Source organism: Neospora caninum, chromosome X (assembly GCF_000208865.1).
Source record: "Neospora caninum Liverpool complete genome, chromosome X".
NCBI lineage: Eukaryota > Apicomplexa > Conoidasida > Eucoccidiorida > Sarcocystidae > Neospora > Neospora caninum.
Window position 1 is genome coordinate 1068188 of NC_018396.1, and position 20588 is coordinate 1088775.

The following is a 20588-nucleotide window of genomic DNA, read 5'->3' on the forward strand; positions in this document are numbered from 1 at the left end:
CTTCAAACGTCTTCCTTTTCGGTTTCTTCGAAAAGAAGGCCTTGAGGAAGTGGCGGCAATCCCGTTCCTTTCTTGCGGATCCGTCAAGGTAGCAAACTTTGAACTCGCTCGCGAAACTTGACAGGCACGAGTCGCGAAGCGGAGAGCTCGACATTTGCGCGGTCGCGAACTGAAAGAGAGTGCATGTGGGGATTCGTTGACTTTCGGAGGAGACAAGTGGAGTTCGTAGTGCAGAAGAAAGCGGCCGCGCAAGAGTCCACACATGGAAGGATCGCGTGGCCATCCGGGAAGCAGTTCGAGAAGAAACAGGCGCATTCTCGCAGGACCATCTCAAGCTCGTAGGCCCGGCGAAACGACGGAAACGGAAATGTCTCGAAATAGAGGGTGTGTGAACACCTGGCGCATTTTGGGAAGAAAGCCGAGCCGCCTGTTTGTTTTCTCAGCTGTCCACGGAAACTGCCAACAATGACGACGCGAAGATCTGCGGGTCCCCTTTCGCTTTTCGTCAGGAGATCGCGAAGTCTCTCTCGACCGTCTCTCTGCCTCTTTATCGCGTTATTCTCTTTCTGCTATGCAGCCATTGGCGGCTGTTCTCTTGCTCTGCGGTGTTCTCCAGCTGTTCGTACACCCCCTGTCGACTCGCTGTCTGCGTGCGTTTCGTCTTCCTCTCTGTCTCCCTCCGCCGCCCCCGGGGGACTGTCGTCGCCTGTTGCCGTCCGGTGTTCGGCGTCTTCTCGGGCGCTCTGCTCCGCTTCCGCTCCTCGACGCAGTTCGGCGCTTTGCTGTTCCCATCCACATGACGGCGGAACGGAGAACGCGAAAGAACCTCGCACCCGGGATCTGCATGCGCTCCTGCTCCAGGCCGCAGCCGTCGAAGACTCAAAAGTTCTTTTACTACTGGAGTCCGCTGCCCGACTCTACGCTAACCCCGAGAGCTCGAGGCGGCTGAGAGAGAGAAACCGCGGGAGACGGCGAGAAAGCCGGATAAAACAGGGAAGAACAGGACGGCCCGATGGAAACGAGAGGAGGCGAGCTGAGCAAAGCGACCGTGCACTTCGTGCGAGAGACACGCATTTCGAAGATGCGTTCCACCCCGAGAACGCGGTCTTAGGTCTCAGCCCCGGCGACGGACACGAAGTCGAGAGGCCACGCGTGGAGAACGAGACTCGGACAGGGGGAAAAGGAAACGCGACGTCCACGGACTCGGCGCCAGAGCTTCCTAAGGGGTTTCTGCCTTTGCTCTTTTCGAGAAATGCACGGTTCGCAAACACTGGAGTCCCAACCGTTTTCCGGCCGCTCCCTCCCTTCCTCTCATTGAGACGAGATCGGGGACGCGCTGGCAGAGAGGACACCGAGGGAAAGCGAGACGATGCGAGAGAAGACGACTGCGAGGGAGAGACAGAAGGCGCTGGCGATGAGGACGTCCCTCCGTTTCTTCACCGTCTGCCACCCGACGCGCTGCAGAAGCAGCTTCGAGAACGGCGCAAGTGGAAGCCGCCTTCAGCCGTTCGAGCTCTCCTTGAAAACCCTCGCGTCGACCAAACCGGAAACGAACCGAATGCGTCGTTCTCTGTCCATTCGTCCTCGGGATCCTCTCCGTCTTCTTTCGCTTCCTCCTGTCCGTCTCACGCTTTCTCTCCAGCGTGCGATGCCTCGGCTGTGGTCGCCTCTTCAGTTTCTTCTTCCTCGCCAGAGTTGCCAGGAGCGGCTAGCAGCCTTGCGTCTGCAGCGTCGGAGGACAGGCCGTCTGGGAGGATCCGAGGTCGGCGCGGTGTTGGTCCGCGCGTCATTGAGGCGACGGCGATTCTCGCGCGGGTCGTAAAATGCGAAAGTTGCAGCAGAGGCGACTCTTCGCAGGAACGATGGCATGCCTTCCCCGCCTCCGGCGTTTTTATTCACCCCTCTGGGATCCTCGTCACCAACTTCCACGTCCTCGATTCCTCACAGGACCGAGCAGACGCAGACGGAGAACAAGAGGGAACAGCAGAACCAGAAGGAGAAAGAGAAAGAGAAGAACGAGAAGAAGAAGAACAAGAGGAAGAAGCACGCGGAGGCAAGGAGAGTGGAGCGCAAGTAGTAGAAAAGTCCCAGGACACAAGTGGGAAGATGGACCAGAGGAGAGGCGGCGGAGAGACAGAAAGATGGGGAGGGGCGTTTGACAAGGCCCGTGGAGGCGCGGATCGCCGTGGAACGGCACGCCAGAAGAGCCGACATCGGAAGAGAAGCTTCACACAGAGAGAAGAAATGTTCATTGTCATGGATCGCCGTGGGCGCTGCTGGCCAGTTCAGGAAGTTCTCGCTGCGGATGAGGAAACGGATTTAGCCCTCCTCAAGGTCGACTGGGATGGCCTCGTCGATGGCGCGTCACTGTCTCCCAGCGCCCTGCCTCTTTTCTCTCCTTCCGTTCTGACAGACGTCTCTGCTCGCTCCCCGTCTTCGCCCTCTCCGTCGCTGGGCTCCTACGGCAGGCCTCGCAGCGGCCAGCTGTCTCCCGGCCTTTCACGCTCGCCGTCGACAGCCCGCGAGGGACCGGAGGATACAGTGTCGCTCCCGTTTTCTCGAGAGGTCCAGGCACCCTCAGACGGCGCACACGGCGACGCTCGAATCACACCAGACCGGGCGAGGCACAGGCTCGCCGGCGACGAAGAAGCGAGGACCGACAGAGGCATCAGCGACAGGAGAGACGAAGACCGCTACTGGTCAGGAAGCAGGGGAGACAGGGAGGTCGCGTGGATTCCGATCGCGCGACTCCCCGCGTCAGAGGGGACCGGCGTTGTGGTTTCGAGTCACCCGTCAGGGCGGTTCTTTTCCCTCTCGTCCGGCATCGTCTCGCGCTATTTTGTCTCCGGCCGCTCCGGGGGAGACCGAGGCGGGCACGGGCAAGCGCCGCAGACCCCGCGAGCGCATGCAGCCCTGCCGAGAGTAGGTAAGAAGAGCCCCGGCGGGGAAGGCGCGTCGAATCCCTCAGTGTGCGCGTTTTGTGCTGCGCTGCGAGAACGACCGGGGGCGCAGGCAGAGTTGCAAGACCGAGCCGAAAGACGGAACGACGCACGTCGTAGGGGGGAAAATGGAGAGGACGGGAAGCGGCGGAGAGGGAGCGAAGGCAACCGAAAGAGAAATGCAAGTGTTGAAACTGGGGCAGAAGGACAAGAAGCGAGAAGACACTGCATGTTTGTTACAGGAGTCTTTCGATTCGGATCCACCACACACGCAGCTTCTCGCTTCGCGCTGTTCCTCCGTCATTGTTGTGGTTTTCTCTCTGCAAGACTCGCTTCTCCTCGCTCGCGTTTCGTCACAGCCTGGATCTGCTCTCGCCCTCCTTTTACAACGGTTACGCCGTGTGGTTTCCACTCCCGGGTGCCTTTTGGTTTGCTCTGTCTCGGTCCCGTCTTGCCCTGTCTCCGTTTTCATGGCTTCACGTCTTTGTTTGTCCCTCTCGTCTCGTGCTTCGTCGCTCGGCTTCTCTGGATCTTTCTCGGCATGCGGTGGCGCCTCTCTCTGTCTGTTTCAGTGCTTGCAGTGACTGCAGACTTCGCACGAGGCTCCAGCGGGGCGCCAGTGAGCGACGCGGCCACGGGCGAGCTCCTGGGCATTGCCCAAAGCACGTCTTCGTTGTATTGCGGCCCAGGGTCCGAGGCTCCGCATGGAGTGGACCAAGGAAAAGGGAAACGGCGAAAGCTGTCATCTGGTTTACCTGCGTCGTGGCCAGCCCCATCGGCCTCGCAGGAAGCGGCGGAAAACGCGACAGCCAATCAGAGTTCGGCGGCGTTTGCGGATGCGCCGCGAGATCATGCAGGCTCGTGGACGGGGACGAGACGCTTAGGAAACAGCGACAAAGCCGAGAGAGAGGAGAATGGAGAACTCGGAGAGCCAGTGGCATGTGGATACGAGGGAGAAGGACGTAGACAACGAGACGGGGGGAGAGGTCGCCACGGAGCGAGACAAGACGCGGAGACCAGAGAAAAGAAGAGACACGAAGGGCGACGAAGTGGCCAAGCAGGATGTGAGAGTCGGACGCTTCAAATGGTCGTGAAGACATGCATCCCTAGTCTCTATATCTTCGATTTGCTGGAGGATTCATGACAGTCCGCACAAGCGTCCCGATAGAGGCTCTTTTCCCCCAAATGGCCAGCAAGACGAAGGCTCAGCTCTCAGGCGGATTGCCTCTCTCTCTGTGCGTGTTGGCGGGTAACCCTCTGAAAACGCCTTTATATACACAAGCCGCTCCTGTATATACCCGCAGGTTGCAGGTCTCTTTCTCTTCTTCACCTTACGACTATAATATATATATATATATATATATATATATATATATTTATATATTTATATATATATATATATATATTTATATATATATATATATATATGTATTTATTTGTATATATATATACATATATATATATATATATATATATATTTGTTCACTTACTTGTTTATATGGAATGGTACTATGTGGGCACATCCATGAATAGGTAGACACAGATGTCTCTGTTTCGGCAGATGCATGTGTTTTAGAAATGCTCAGCCGCTGATGTCGGCGTCCGTTTCCGCAAAGTCTGGCGACGAGCCGAGCGTTTTTAATCATTTTCAAGCAGCGCCTTTTCCTTGTCAACGGGTTTAGCATCCCGGCCAAAACCTCGGAGGCTACCCGTGGGCGTCTCCTTGTTTTGGATCAAAGTGTTCGTTTTTCCTCTACAAAAAGAAAGGCAGCTGCCACCTGCGAAACACTTCCTATTTGAAAGGCCGCGTATGGGCGCCCTGGCTGCCGGGCTGTCGCATGCGTGCGCCTCGCGAGGTTCTTTGTCTGCATGCATTTTGACATTTGATGGGATTGCGGGGATGCATGCACGTCGCGCGATCACTCCAGACGCAGCCGCAGTGGCTCCACAGAGTGCGCGGACCGTTTGCCGCTGCATGCAAACCTTTGCGGAGCACGTCTGCCGCTCATGTGCACATGCAGTATTTTTGTGCTGTTACATTTGTCCGACTTCGGAACGCGTTTTGGGACACGAACGCATGCCTCTGGGCTATCCCCAGGAGCTCAGATCGAGTTCGCTCATTGCGGCTCTGCATGCATCCGCTTCCCTACACGCCGAAACGCTGCACTGAACTACCGTATCCACACCATCGGCCGCGTGCACATGTTGACGTTCATGCACCTATCATTGCACGTGCGCAAACATACATATATATATATATATATACATATACATAAATATATATATATATATAGACATAAATATATATATATAAGATCTGATATACATAACGGGTTTTGCTGGCACGTCCGTATCCTTCTGCTTGTTCACGCGTCATCTACAGCGTTCGGGGAGGCCTTCAGTCCGACTTTTCGGGGATCGGCAGGCTCGGAGACGAGGTCGCTGAGGAAGGCGAGAAGAGTCGCTACGGACCAGGCCTGCGCTTGGCAACTGTCCTTGCAAAAGCTGAAAAATGTGCGCACACATATAAGCGGTTAACCCTTTATAAGCATGAATATCTGCCTGCACATGTACACGCTTGCACGGCGCCAAATCAAGCTCGTATAAATATACCTGCTGCTCGGAACCTACACGCGCCTGTGTTGGCCCTATACCAGACATGCATGCATGTCCATAAATATATGTACAGTATATGCATGCATGCAACAACACAGGAGAGGCGGCCAGGATGCATCTCGTCGCTGAGGGATCGGTTCGACGTTTCCACGTCGTGGTTTCTGGGCCTCGTACGAACCCCGCACGCTTTCCTTTGGCAGCCAACAAGTGTGGGTCGCGCCCTAGTCTCAGTGAAACCGGTCGTGTTTTTCTCTTTTGCCAGTATTGATTTTCCTTCGTTTGCGAACCTGCCGCTGGAGTTTGTGAGCTCTGGCAGAGACTTCCATTTGTCTGTTTCGAGGTGTTTTCTGTGGGTCTGCAGGAAACGCATGCAGTCTTCCTGCACGCGGAAGCTGGCGCGCTTGGTTGGCCCCGCAGATTTGCCGCCTCTGCCAGGCTCTTTGTCGAACTCCTCCGCGAAAATCATCTTTGCTCTGAGGAAATAGCCCAGCGGCCAAACCCACTCCGGTCCCTGCATGCAGAAAAGAGACACCGCGGGACCCGGATCCCCACAAACTCACATGCCAAGGCCTCGAGACACATTTCCAAGAGCCCTCGCGCCTTTACACGGCTGTCCAGAATGCCACAGTCGCTCTCCCCACTCTCTGTCGATGTCTCGATTTCTCTCTACATCAACATATATAGTTATAAACATGATAGGCGTCGGCGACAGACTGAAAAAAAGGCGATCGAGACTCGACATGGGAGACGATTCGTCCATACGAGACGACCAAGCAAGCGCGTGCTGACAGTGTCTCACCCCCCGTTTTGCCATCTCTCTCCACAAACATCGAACTATATATATTTATATATATATATATATATATATGCGCATGCGATACGAACAAATACGCAGAGGGTTCGAGGCGGACTGATAGCGGGCTGACACGGCCCGTCAGTGAATGCCCTACCTGATGATAGTTGTACCCATGCGCCACGTGGAAGTCGTTGGAGTCATTGGCGTTGTCGTAGTCAGGTCTGTAATTCCAGTCTGAAGGGTCAAGCGTCTTCAGCCCCAACTGGTTCGGCCCCCACAGTGCCTTCTCAACCGCTTCCAAGTACTCGCGTGCATGCGTCTGAAAATGCAGAAAACATCCAGCGCGTTTTCTCTCGGATGAGAATCGATCCCTTGCCGACTACGTTCACTCTCCCTCTTCGGGTCTCCCTTACATCCCGCCTCTCCTTTCTCGCGAGTCTCTCCCTGCACGTTTTCTCTCGCTATTCGCTGATCTCTCGACCCTCGGATGTCTCGCCGCGTGGGCTGTCCCTACACCGGGGGACCGCACTGGCGCACTGCCCACGCACGTGACCCGGGAGTGCACCCTACGCATGTAAAGATTTTCACACAACTGCATATCGATAAAAATGTGGATAAACGATTTCTCTGTGCCTGACGACGCTTCACTTCGCAGTCAGGGACGCGTGACCCTAAACCCGCCTGCAGCCGCATTGCCCACTCCACCACCGGCGGAAGCCAAGGCACGCACAATGACGCCACATTCCTGCGGCGACGCGCACGCGGCTACTTACACTTCACCCTTCAGATCACCCCTCGTAGGCTCGCATGCATATGCAAACAGAAGCGGAGACACGACGAGACTCGTCGCTAACAGAACTTGGGTTTCGCCCTAGGTCAGACTGCTTGCAATTGCAAACTCAAGCAGTACCTCCGCTTTGGCGTACCCGGTCAAACAGCTCGGGCGCGACCGCGAGAGCGACGCATGCATTGGGTCGGAGTTGGTAGTCGCGCCACGCCTCCGTGGCCTTGTAGGTGTCTTTGTAGATTCCGCGACGGTTGATGAAGGTGCCGTCGACAAAGTACTCGGAGTCTTGGTGCGGCTCTTTTGGGACGTAGAAGCACTTTTCGACTCGGGCATCGAGCAGGGAGTTCCAACGGACGTAGGTCATCTCTTGGCCTGCAACGGAGGGACAGAAGACACAAATACCCCCGCGTCGTCTCTCCGTGAGCGACACATGCAAACAAGGGAGAGAAGAACTCACGTACCTGAGGAGGTTGTGACCGTCTTGTACGGGAAAAACTCCTCCGGGAGGCGAGTGACGAAGCGAAGCGTCGACTTGAGTAGGCCGATGATCTCAATGGCTGCGCCGTCGCGCGGCGTTGCCGGCAGCCCGCGATTCCCAGCCTGAAAACAGATGTCACGACGGCCAGATCGGAAACGTGGAAACACGGACAGCGGGGGGAGAACGGAAACGGAATATGGGCGATAACGAACGAAGAGATACACGAAGTGGTGGGCGCACGGGAAAAGCACAAAACAGGCACTGATGAGAGAAGGGACAGGCAAGGCACTGGAGAGATCGACAAAGAGAGAGAAAGAGAGAAAGAGAACGGGAGATTAAGCGGGAAGAGTATCCACGTCGGCGACTTGGATGCGAGAGTGATTCACCGCTCCGTTTCTCATCGTGTGCAACGCGTTCCTTCTGTTCCGCCCGGCCAGTTCGTCCTTCGCTCGTGACCCTGTCTGTGTCCCCGCGTTTCGGCTCCTCTCTGTCTCCTCTCCACGGTCGGGTTCCTCCCGCCTGTCTGCGTGCCCGTCGTAGCGGGTGCTGCGCGAGATTACCTTGTCACTGGAGCCCATCTTGTCCATCCACGTGCCGCAGTTGAAGCGATTGCCTCCGAATATAAGCCCGTTGCTCGGATCCATGAAGACGCGAACGTTGAACCCTTCGTCGCGCATGTGTTCGTCGATCTGGCGGCCCGCATTCCACTCTCTGAAATCGATTCCCTGCGACCAGAAGAGCCGAAGACAGAGGGTGCGGTGAAGGCGAGGCCAGGAAAAAGCAAAGAAGAGGAACTCCACATCAGCGCAGGGACGGCGGAAGACCAGAGGGAAGGCGAAATGGTGAAGGAAGGCCGCAACCGACAAAGATCGAAAGGTGAGGAGGCGAAGACGGGCGATGACACGGAAGGCAGCAAAATTGAAAGAGCGAGCAGGACACCACATGTGTGTTGGAACCGTAAGCGGAGATCGAGAGACGAGAAGAAAGCGTTACCTTTGCGTGCGAGAGGAGAATGTGGTGAATGACATCGGCGAGAGTTTTAATTGGCAAGTCAGGGACCTGTGTCGCGTTGCTTTCGTATTTCATTTCCACAGGCGTCTTTAGGATTTGCAAACCGTCAGGGGCGCAGAGGCAATAATCCTGAATCGCCTGAACGGACAGCGGAAGCGCAGCGATCGCGGTGGAAGACAGGAAAACAAACACCAAGTGAAGAGAAGAAAGAAAACCCCCTAGCGTTGCATGAGTGTCCAAAATCGTCAGCACCTAAACCAAAGATGTGGCCAGCTCATCGCGAGGCTCGGAGGAACGGCTGCTTGGCGAGTCTAGCGAGCAGAACGAAAGGCGAGAGAGGGGGAGAAGATGAGGGAGAGCGAAAAGAAGAGGGAGAAAAGAAGAGAGAGAAAAGAAGGAAGAGAAAAGACGGAAGAAGAAAGAGATAAGCCAGAAGAAAGGAGAGGACGAATGGCGTGTTCTCACCTGGCAGAAGAACCAAGTCGCATCTCGGGCGTTGTAGCGGGGATTGTTGCCAGCGTCGAGGAGATTGGGGATGAGGCCGTGTCGCATGACGCGCGCAAAGCCGAGGATCTCTGCCTTTGCTGCGTCGTATCGACTGCGCAAAGAACGGAATGCAGAAAACCCCACACATGCGTTTGTACCGGTGGTGGTACATATCAGAGGAAGGCAGTGGCGGTAGGTTTTAATATCTCCAAAAGTTTGTCACGCCTGAACTCCTCGTAGTTACGCGTCTGCAGTCGCATGCCCCTAGCTCTCTGTCGATACTCGGCCTTTCCCCGCACCTAAACTCCCCCCCCCCCCGCCCACCCCACCCCGCATGGAAATCCGCGGATGTCTTCTTTCCGCTCGCTGTCTTTGTCTCCTCCCTCGCCTTCTCTCCCTTTCCTTGCCTCCTTCTCTCCTTTTCCGTCCCTCCTTCTCTCCTGTTTCTTTCCTGCTTCTCTCCGTCTCCTTCTGCGCCCTTCCCGCTTTTGCGTCGACGTGTTTTTCGCAACCCGTCGTATTCTCGACGCACCCGGTGGCGAGGAGAATGCCTCGGAGGGCAATGAAGGTGTCTCTGCCCCAGGCGCGCATGAATCCCGAGGAGAAGAACGGCAGGCCTGCGGCGATGCTTGGCTGCTGCGTACCCCACACGAGGGGCGCGGAGGGGACGAAGGAGTACATCTGCAGCGTGGCGACACTCAACTCGGCCAGCAGCCGATCTCCCACGGAACTGCACGTCTCGAGCAGGCCTCGATCTCCACAGTCCGCGCGGGCCTTCTCTTTCTTCGCCGCCACCCCGTTCTTCCGGCAGGCTTCGTTGCTCACGCCATCCACGACTGCATCCGCTGCCTGCGTCTCCGCACGCGCATCGCCCTCGCCTCTCTTCGCGGAGCCGCCTCCCGACCCAGCGCGCCCTGGCTGTGTCAGGGGCATCTGGTCGACCACGAATCGGCAACAGGTTGCGTAGGCGTGAGACAGGATGGCGTCGGCGTAGAAAGGTCGCAACCAGTCGTAGACGGGGAACTGGTGCTCGACGATATCTACCGCTTCTTGCAGCCACTGCTTCAGGGGCTTGAGGCACTCTGGAGCGATGCGGTCGACGGAGTACCTGAGCAGCCAGAAGCCTTGCTGGAGATTCCGGAAGAACGGGTGGTCGGTTTGGCGCTCGAATGCGAGGACACGGACTTGGTCCAGAAGTGCAGCGGGTCCACAGAGCCCCGCGTACACCAGCTGGCCATACCCGGCTACGTTGTAGGTCCCGGAGCCGCGGTCGCGCTCTTCTTGGTCGCACGAGTAGAGAAGCTCCGACATCGCCGTCAGAGACACTTCCCGCAGGCGCGGATACAACTGGGACGCGTGGAACCGCAACGCGGAGTGCGGCGCCGCTGCAGGGGTGAAGAGCGGGTTCCTTTCACGCGCGAGCGCGACGGCCGAGGCGTCGAGGAAGGCAGACCCAGGCGCCGTGCACACAATCAGCGCCGACCCCCGCGGGAAGTTCTGCAGGCGAAGACAGGTCGTGTTCGACGCGCCGTCAAAGTGCGTGTTCGGCGCAAAGTGACTGAGATCCGAAAATACCCTCGCAGCCCCCGGCAAACCGTTGATCCGCGAAGCCGCAGGCTGGAAACGGTCGCGGGCGTCCCCAGGGACAAACAGCGTCGCCATCAACGGAACCTCCTTGATCTTCCCACTCAACTGAATCTGCGAGCACGAACGAGAGAAGGAGAGAGAGAAAAGAGACGGTGAGAAACAGAGAAAGAGATAACGCGGAGGGAAGGACCGTGAGAGGGAGCGATGGCGGTCCAGATGTGGCAGCGACCGCGCGAGGACGCCCGTCTGGCGCGGACGGGAGTGAGACCAAAGCAGAGCCCAGGCATCGTTGCGGGGGCCGTCTCTCGACTCAGTCTTCCGATTTGCGGCGTGGGCATGCACTCACCTCCGGGAGAGGCGGGTCACCTTGTTGCCACTGGTAGGCACAGCGCGCAATGAAGTAAATGCATTCGTGCGTTTGCGGATGGTGGCGCACGGCGACTACGAGGTCGTCCGATTTGCACTCCGCAGCCAGTTGGTTGAATCCTTCTTGGCCTGCCTTCACGTGCATGGCGTTCATGATGGGCCGAATCGACAAGATCCCCGGCAACGAATCGCCTGAAAAGAAACGGAAGGCTTCTGCGCAGGCGAACTGCACCAGGCGCGAGACGCAAAGCACAGAAAGACAAGCAGAGAAGGGGAGGACGGACAACAGAAAAAGAGAGACAGGGGACGAGCAGCATACGGTTCACAGGAAGAGACAGTTTGGTGTGCGCGCATCCGGCGCGAGGCTGCACGCCAGACAGTTTGAACCAAAAAGAGGAAACAGCCTCCAGCGCCGCCCGCAGGTTTTTCTCCCCACGAGCGCCCCGCTCCCCGCGCACATCCGCGCGCGCGCTAATTCCCGGACCTCGGCTCCATGACACCCGTTTCTCGTGCTCGTCCTGCAGATCAGCCGCCGAGCTCGCCTGTCGAGTCGTTTTTTTTTCTTCCTCCCCTCCAGAGGCCGCGCTTCGTTCGCACCTGGATTTCCAGATCCATCGAGACTGGAGCCGTCGGTGGAGAGGACGTTGTTCTCGTTTCCGCCGACGCGTTCGCGGGGCAAGTCGGCGTTGACAGTCCAGTTTCCGTCGACGATGAACTTGAACTCGAGTCGCTCGGGAGTCTCTTGGTCTGCGTTCCCGCCTCGCGCATAGTGCACGCCCTTCCTCAAGACGACTTGGAACTGTCCCCGCTCGTCGCGCGTCCCCTCCACGTCCTGTTGCCAGCCGTCCCAGCTTCCACGCACCACGACGTGGCCGCCGCCGTGTGTCCACGCGAGTTTGATTTCCTCGGGTAGCTTTCTGGCCGGGGCATGCGCCGCGCCGTTTGCCTTCTTCCCCTCCGTCGCGTTCATCTTGTGGCTCGGACTCGGCGCCTTCCCGGCGACCAAGTCGAGCGGGTTCAGCAGCGGCACCTCGCCGTGGTAGTCCTCGTACCGGCGGTCTTCGGCGACGACCGACAGCGTGCGCGGGACGAGTTCGTCGTAGCCGCGCGTTGAACCGACGGCGCAGCCTGCAGAGGCGAGAAGCACGGCGAGAGGCAAAGCTGCGCCAGGCGTGAACTTTTGGCTGGGAGTCTCGTTGTCGTGCGTGCAGTCGTAGAACAGCGCGGGGCACACCGCCGGACGAAGCGGGACGCCTCGGCACTCTGAGACTGAAGTCGGGCTCTCCAGCTTCGCCATGTGGTCGGGCGCGCCGAGCGAAGCGCCGGCATCGTCTTCGCGCTTGGCGTGCTCCGCCGCGTGCGCTGCGCCGTTCTTGGGGGTCTTGTGGCGCGCGCTGCCAACCTCCGTGGCGAGGGCGGCTTCGTTCCGGTCGAGCGCCGCCACTGGCGACAACTGCCCGAGGCCGTGCTGCATGCCGAATTTCTTCAAGTGGTTCACGAGGTCCCAGGCATCGTGCGTCTGCATGGCTTCGCGCACCAGCGCGTTGATCCCCAGGCAACGCTCAAAGTGCAGATCCATCGCCTGACTCCCCGTGAACAACTCTGCAAACACCCAAAAGTCTGGTCGAATCCGACGACACTCCCGAAGCATGTGCTGCAAAAAAGGGGGAAAACAGACACACCGACACTCTTGGTTCCAAGCCGACACGAACGGCGCACGAGAGAGGAACGGTGCGTTTTTGAAAACGCTGTGTAAAACGGAAAAGACCTTTTGGACGAGAGGCGAAACGGTCTGTACAAAACGCGGTCGGGAGGCGGAGAGACCACGGCGCACGTTCGCGTCGAGAGGCTGGGGAGTCTGTGGCCGAGAAAAGCGGACACGGTTGACAGAGACAGGCCTTGCAGAGCACAGGCGGACGCGCTGCGCGCAGGAGCGCCAGCGGGCAGCTGCGGTACCTGAGCAACGTGGATCGGCGTGGAGTGGCAGTTGTCGAGGCGCACGCCGTGGAAAGCCTTGGCGGCGATGCGGCAGTACTCGGTCATGTGGTTCCAGAGGAAAGGCGAGTCTTCGGGGCCAGTGCCGTATCTGCAAAGGCCGAACACTCAAGGAACGGGGCTGTCTCTCAGGCACCACGCCTCCTGGAACGGGACGTTCTCTCTCAAAAAACAGAAGAGAATCTCCCCTTGTCGCGACGCCACAGCCGCACCTGCATGCACCCTTCGCAGTGCCGGTGCTACAGGTCGTGACGGAAATGTGGTAGAGATGGCGCTCGAGACGGAGACGAAGTTGCCGCTAGAGACGGGGGGCTACACACACACACGCAGACGAATCCAGGATAGCGAAGGCGACTGTCGCCAAGTCTCCACAAGCACACACATGCAAAAGCGCACGCTCTCACCGGAGCTTCACGCAGTCTGACCAGACCACGAGTTCGCGTCGGAGGTAGACGAGGGCGCCTGCAGCGGCGAAGTCTTTGGTCGCGTCCCAGCCCATGACCCATCCGTTGTTGGCGAGGACGGTCCTCTTGGTGACGTCCGGTTCCTCTTCATTCAGCGGAGTGAAGTAGCGCGGCGCGAGAGCCTCCCAGTGCTTCAAACCTAAGGGCCCGCGCCGACACTGCAGCCGCTCCCACCGCGCGTGGCCTTCGACGGCTTGGCGCACAAAGTTGGCTGACTCGTGCGCCTTTTCCAGAAGTCGCGAATTCACGCCTCCCAGCAGCCGCCGGAGACGGTCTTCTTGGGAGCGCGGGAAAAGGTTGCGAAGCACGGAACCCGGAATCACAATCGTCGCCCCCCGCTTAATACCCACCAGCTTCAGTGCCTACAGAGCGGAGAACGGAGGAGAGTGACGACAAAGGGGAACCTGGGAAAGGAGACAGAGGGAGACAGAAGAAGGACGCAGAGGGGAGCCAGGGGAAGGAAACGCTTCGCACGATGCGACGGGGTCCTAGTGCAGAAAGGCTCCTTGTGCTCGCCTGCGCACCTCCACCCCACGGCCAGCAGCAGATGGATCAAACGGGCATTCGCGAAGGAAAATAAAGTGAAATGCACAGGCGGGTGCCAAGACACCACTCCAGGGGGAGGCAGACCAGCAAGCGAGATCGCGCGCGCCAGGCAGAGTGGGCAGCGGCGATACACGCTCAACCGGCAAAGCAAAACAAAGTAGCTGACTCGCTCCGGAAGTTCCGGCCTTCTCCTCGCGATAGAGCTACGCACCAATCCATCTATAGGCTTCTGCTCATATCCTTCGTCACCTTCTCCTACATATATATATATATATATATATATATATATATATATATACATATATATATATATATATATATATATTCGACTATGTGCATACACATGTAGGGGTACGTGAGCATACGTATATGCAGCATCGACGTGTATGGCAGTAAACCAGTAGGGAAACGCAGAACCGATATAGGGAGCTTTTTAGCTGCCTAAATGCGTTTCGAAACGGAGAGAGGTATCGCGCAGAGCGCGTGTCGTGAATGCCTCGACTACATTGTGCGTTTACCTCATTGAAGAGGCGTTCGTGCATCTCTCCATCGTTCAGGGATTGCTCTTCGCCTTCTGGTCCACCTGCCGCGAGCGCGTCGATCCACGCCTGCACGGTATTGTCGATGTGCAGGAGAAACCACTCTTCCATGCGGAAGGGTTTGAGAAGCTCTTCGTCAAAAGCGCGCATCACGTTTTGCAGCTGGCCCTCGTCGTTGATGTCTTTTGTCGCCCCGTACTTGTCGCGAAACTCGCCGCGAACGACGCGCTGACTGAACTCCTGGATCTTCCAGTCGAGCTCGTACGCGCTACACAGCCACGGCGAGTTCGTTGGGCTGTATCTGCAGACACCCCCAATGCACACAGAGTCTCCGAAAAAAAAGTGTCTCCAGCACCCTCCCCCCCACGCGATCGAAACGAGGTGGACCAGCAACTAAATGGATACACGGAGGCAGCCCCAGTGCGACGCATTCACGGTTACCGCCTGGCCGCCCTCTCTGCGCCGACGGGATTCTGTCGCTCTCCGCACGCGGTTAGGACGCCTCCACACGCGTGCATCTGCTCCCTGTTCCTGTGCTTTTTTATGCAGGCTAAATGGCTACAAGTTGCGCAAATTTATACATATAGGCAGAACGGCCCATCCTATATATATATATATAGATAGATAGATAGATAGATAGATAGATAGATAGATAGATTTAGATTTAGATTTATTTATGTTATACATATATATATATATATATATATATATATATGGATATGCGTGTAGATATGCAGGTGTGGATAGCAACGTGGTGGGCGGAGCAAACGAGAGGGCCCTATGAAGACAGGGAGAAGAAGGAGTTGTGGCTCAACGAACCCGCTGTCGGGATGGTCTCGCAGCCAAGGACTGTTGCTGGCCGTGTGGTTCAGGACGAGGTCGATAGTGCTGAGCAGTCCGAGGTCGGTTTCCATCATGTGGATAATGGCCCTCAGTTCTTCCAAGCCCACGACTTCGCTGCTGTCGGCTCGCCTCAGAGGCATGACAGGCTCCGGCAGCCCGGCGCCCGCGGCGTCGCCACAAGCCTCCAGGTGTCTCGATTTCAGCGAGCGGTCGTCCAGGAAGAACTCGCTGATGTGCAGTTGGTCGGCAATGCTGCATCGCGACCGCAGCAGAAAACAGACAAAACCGAGAGGCCGATGCAGCCACCAGGCGCGGACGTCATCCTGTCCATTTATCTATCGCAGGCTCGGTCTAGTCCATGGTCCACATGCATGCAAACGCAGGATCCATATCCCATATACTCAGAGGCATCAGGCGCACAGAGAGAAAACAAGAGACACAGAGAAACAGGGCCAGTCGCAGACAGAGAGAGATTGGCAGGGACGGGGAGAGGGAGGCACACAGATAGGGACATTTGTACGAGGCGAAAAAGCGAGGGTTGACGAGATATATACCGAGACGCAGAGAGGAGAGGTCGGTGGATACAGAAATACACGAAACCGGAATTAGGTAGGAAGGTACACAGATATACTTGAAGGAGTGACATTAAAAACAGACGTCAACTGCTTTTCCCAGGGCTGCAGACCACATGCAATATGTCGGTTCTCGTTTTACAGTGCATGTAGAATTCATACATGCACCTATGTACAAGCATGACGAGCCGGCAGAGGTACAGATGATTCGCTGATTTCGATGTGGCGAGAGTCACACGCAACGCGGAAAGCAAGCGCTCACCTGTAGCATGAGCCCGACTCGCCAAGAGCCTGGAGAGGCGTGAAGTGGATGACGTTGTAGCCGAGCTCTCCAGTCTGCGTGAACATGCGCCGCCATCTGCAAAACCAGACAGGGACACACGAAACTCCTCCTCCGTCTGTCTCGTTCCCCTGCATCGCTCACTCTTCTCTCGCCCACTTATTCCTCTCTCTTGCTATATATATGTATATATATACAAGTATGTATCTTCCCTTCTACTGACGTACCTTTACCCACGTAATATATATATATATATATGTTTTGTGTACCTATCGTTTGATCGTCATTCTCTCGTTCGCTTTGCGTAATTGCGTTTTTCTTATCTCTGTCTCTAATCGTACAATATAAATGCCTCAGCCTCTCGCCTTCTCTGTCTCTGCCTCATTCTTTGCCTTTCTGTCTCCACCGTTCTCTTTCTGTCCCGCGAGATTCTCTGTCTCTCCCCCTGTCGTTCTTCCTCTTTCTCCCTCCGTCGCTCACTACCATTCTCTCCGTCCTCTTCATTTGCGTTGTCACCGGCCTTACCCGCTGAAAGGGCCTAGACACCTGGAGAGGACGGTTTGGACGGAGATGCTTTCTTGTTTGAGCGGCACACCGTTGATGCTGAGGGAAGGTTCAACGATGACCACCGAGGCAGGCGAGCGCGCGCAGGCGTCAGCGTCTCCTGTGTGGTTAGTGCGCTTCGGACAAGGCGCAGGACCATACTGAAGCTGAATGCGATACGGGCCTGAACAAAGAACGAGAAGACGAAACACGCAATCGCTCTCTCTATCTCTCTAAAACACATCACCCCCAGATACATCGACGTACATGCATGTAAATGTATATTTTTAGAATTTGTCGATATAGATTTGCATTTTTATACATATATATATATATAGATATATATATATATATATAGATATATATATGTATATACGCATGCTCCTCGTGTTTTGTGAGTTTAGGGTGGACGGCCGTGTGTCCGCAACCCTGTCGCAATCCGTTGAAGGGATTCTGTTTCTTTCCTTCGCGGTTTGGTCATTGCGAAGTGTCTGTGCGTCGCCGGGCTCTCCTTTGCTTCGCACTGGGCCTGTGCGCATGCGCATGCGTGTGTGCGCACCTGCCAACTCAGCTTTGAACGCAAAGACGAGGGTTCCGAACTCCGCCGTTCGCTGCGGAAGCCGCTCCTCTTTGCCCAGCGGCGACTCCGCGATGCACCCGACGACGGGGAGAGGCTGCGAGCCGTTCAAAGCCACCAACTCAATCGTCGTGCCTGAGCAACAGAGACTGGAGGAATCGACACATGAGGAGAAGGAACCAGAGAAGGAAGAACGAGGCTGAAGAAGGCGGCGCGGTGTGTGAAAGGCTAAGGAACCGGATGAAAACAAAAGAGCACGACCGAGACGACCGTGAGACGAAAGGTGAGGTGCGAGCGGAACAATAGGCGAGCGAGTGGCGAAACCTGAGGCGAGAGGGAGAGGGAGCGACGAGCGGACAAACACGACTGCGTTAGGAAGAGAGAGGAAGACATCTCTCTTCTGGATGCCAAACGTACCTTTGGAGACACGGAAATTTCCAGCAGACTTGTTGGGAGCATCCAGAACTCCGTCAGCGTCGAAATACGAAATGAAGACCTCGACAGACTCTCCAAAATGCGCGAGGGCCTCCTGACCCGGCTGGGGCAGGCGGTTGGGGTTCAAAGCTGGAAGCGGCATCTTTGAAAAAGAGAGAAAACAGAAGAGGAAAAAGAAGGGAAAACACCGGAACCGACGGAGAAGGAGAACACAGTTGTCGATTCGCCTCCCGGCAGGGCGGGGGACGAGTGGGATGCAGAAGGCGCGGTAGGCAGACAAAATTCGCCTCTGCAGTTTACGCAAGGCCCCACGCAGTGCCCGCCTTGACAAGGAAGAGGCGAGAAAGCAGATAGAATGGAGATAGAACGGAGAGAGGAAGGACAGATAAAGGAGAGGTAAAGGAGAGATAAAGGAGAGACAAAGAGACACGAACGGAACGGATGCGACAGGAAGAAGTGCGACGTCGACGACGACACTGGAGGAAGTGCCGGAATGTGGAGGAAGCTCGGCGGAAAAGCAGGGGAGCTCTAGAGACGAGGAAGAAGATGGATATCGAACGACGCGAACGAAGAGGGTGGAGAAGAGAGGGGAGACGATGCTCGATTCCTTAGCAAAAGACGAGGGAGGGCGAATGACGAGACAGTGAACAGAACAGAGACTGGAAGCTCACTCTTACTTTTGCCTTCCGAGTACGGCAACAGAGAAACAAAGAAAGCGAAGACGAGATCTACTAAAGGAAAGTAAACAAACAGTTCCGTGGGTACCCCTGAGCGTGGGGTACGTACACACCGCAAACACAGATCGAATGCTTCCACGCAACGCACGTCTCTGTTCCCAGACGACGGGAAATCACGAGGATTTTGTGGAGGCAAGACGCTGAGTGTCAGATGAACGCAGACAGAAGAAAGTGTTTTCCTTCTGCCTCAGAGGTACGCGTCCCAGCCTGCCGCCTCGCGGTTTCTATCGCTGGAGAAAGAGGCCTGTCGCAGAAAGAGCGCGTTCTCGAGAAAAAAGGCGATAGCGCTGTCGCCTGGTGCAAATACAAGCATAGCAACATCTACCGATAGATCGACATTTAAATATTCAGGGACATATTCAAATGTGTATGAATGGAAAGACGCCATGCATATGCATATATACCCATATCTATATATGCGGTCTGTACGGGTTGTGGGGTCTCCAGGGCCGACACGTTGCGTAGCTTTGTACACGCACAAAAAGGTAATGACCCTCAAATTGTCGTTCAAGAAACGAGGGACAAGAGGAACAGCACACAAAGGTGTATAGTCACAAGGACGGAGCGCACGTGCTCTCCCTCAGTGTGGAGAGAAGAAAGCAAGCCAGAGAATCCAAACGGCTAGCGTTGCTGCCTATGGAATGAAAAGACAAAGGTGAAGAGGCGTTCGGAAAAGGGTGCCCCTGTGAAAAGAGAGAGGAGCTTCGTGTCTCGCAGCTGTCGCCGCCCCGGCTAAAGGGCCTCCCGCAGGCTCTTCTCTGGATCGCCGTTTGCAAGAAACGAGAAGAGGGCCGCGCAGCACGGTCTGAGAGGTGCGAGCCAGGCATCAGAGATGGGCACACCTCGCCTGCCCCCTTCTCAAGCACAGAATCGGATAGAAAAGGAGCGAAGAATTTGAGGCGGGACAAGACGAAACGAAGACCAACCCCGCAGGTTTGCATGTGACGATCTGGTGAGACACGGAACTGGCGGGGAAAAGGGGACAGTTAAACGAATAGTAAGGCATATGAGGAATTTGTCTGTACGGGGATAGAAGGGTGTATGGAAGTATATCTGTGGCGTCCTTTTTCCTTTGAAACTTCTGTGGCGACAGACGAATGTCGGCGCTTGCTTGTGGACGCGACCTCTGTGTTCCACAGGCGTGAGAACAGCCCAGAAGGATCCCGTTTGTGCTGAGGAAAGCGCGTTCTGAAGCCTTGCGCTTTCTGGACGAAAACGCCGGAAACCGCCTGCTCTTTGGCTGCGGTGTGCATCCCGTCGTGCACAAAACCTCGCACAGAGAGGAACACGCGCGGCGCATGTGCGTTTTGCTGCTAAGAGCAGTGTGCTATTCACCGTCTGACACCACAGCAAAGCTCCAGACGGCGCGAAACCGACGAGACAACGGGTGCGGCGGGGAAACGAACGGTGGACGATAGCCTTGAGAAAAGGGGAAGCACGAATATCTTGCGGGCGAAAAGAGAGGACGCGGTGGAACGCATGAGAAATCGCGCTTTTCAGAGAAACCGGCTAGCGGCGAAATGGGAGCGGCATCCGAGGTGGATGTACACTCGAGATCTCAACGGCTTTCTGTTGGGGCCAGTGCGTTGTCGCGCTAAAAGGAAGAAAGCAGAGGCGTTTGCAGGACTCACGTTCTGCCGACAGTTTTTGCAGTATCGGAGAGAGGGGGGCGCGAGGGAACTTTCCAACAGGTTCGGGGTCCAACAGGTTCGGGGTCAAAAAGTGTGCGATCCCTCTCCTTCGCGGCGGCCCGGCGGCGCCGGCTCACCACCCGCGCGTGCCTCGCTCTCGTGCCTTGTTGCGCGTTTTTGAGTGCGTCAAGGCTGCTTTTTTGGCGCGACAAAAGACGCCAAGAAGGCCCGCCACAGCGCGCACGAACCCGGAGAGAGCGAAAACCTGCGTCTTTCAGACCGCGTCCCTGGCCTTTTTACCCCTGTTCCCCTCGAAGGCGCAACTCCCTGCTCACCGCACATCGCTCCCGCCCCCAAACT

General features: G+C 56.4%; 2 protein-coding genes across 2 annotated transcripts; one reads left to right on the forward strand and one right to left on the reverse strand.

The window, feature by feature from the left end:
• Positions 1 to 465: 465 nt before the first annotated feature.
• On the forward strand, positions 466 to 4083 carry NCLIV_046090 (conserved hypothetical protein; the record flags this gene model as incomplete). The annotated part of the gene is made up of 1 exon (XM_003884159.1): positions 466 to 4083. The coding sequence occupies one exon, from the start codon at positions 466 to 468 to the stop codon at positions 4081 to 4083; it is 3618 nt and encodes a 1205-aa protein (XP_003884208.1).
• A 1222-nt stretch (positions 4084 to 5305) lies between these two features.
• NCLIV_046100 (putative glycogen debranching enzyme) lies at positions 5306 to 18002 on the reverse strand (the record flags this gene model as incomplete). Its single annotated transcript, XM_003884160.1, has 19 exons — positions 5306 to 5444; positions 5843 to 6066; positions 6506 to 6670; positions 7278 to 7510; positions 7600 to 7738; positions 8177 to 8341; positions 8610 to 8765; positions 9093 to 9225; positions 9646 to 10811; positions 11047 to 11258; positions 11664 to 12720; positions 13023 to 13152; positions 13466 to 13887; positions 14590 to 14911; positions 15430 to 15705; positions 16288 to 16383; positions 16831 to 17032; positions 17408 to 17560; positions 17843 to 18002. 19 exons carry the CDS (start codon positions 18000 to 18002, stop codon positions 5306 to 5308), a joined length of 5550 nt encoding a protein of 1849 aa, XP_003884209.1.
• Positions 18003 to 20588: the final 2586 nt, after the last annotated feature.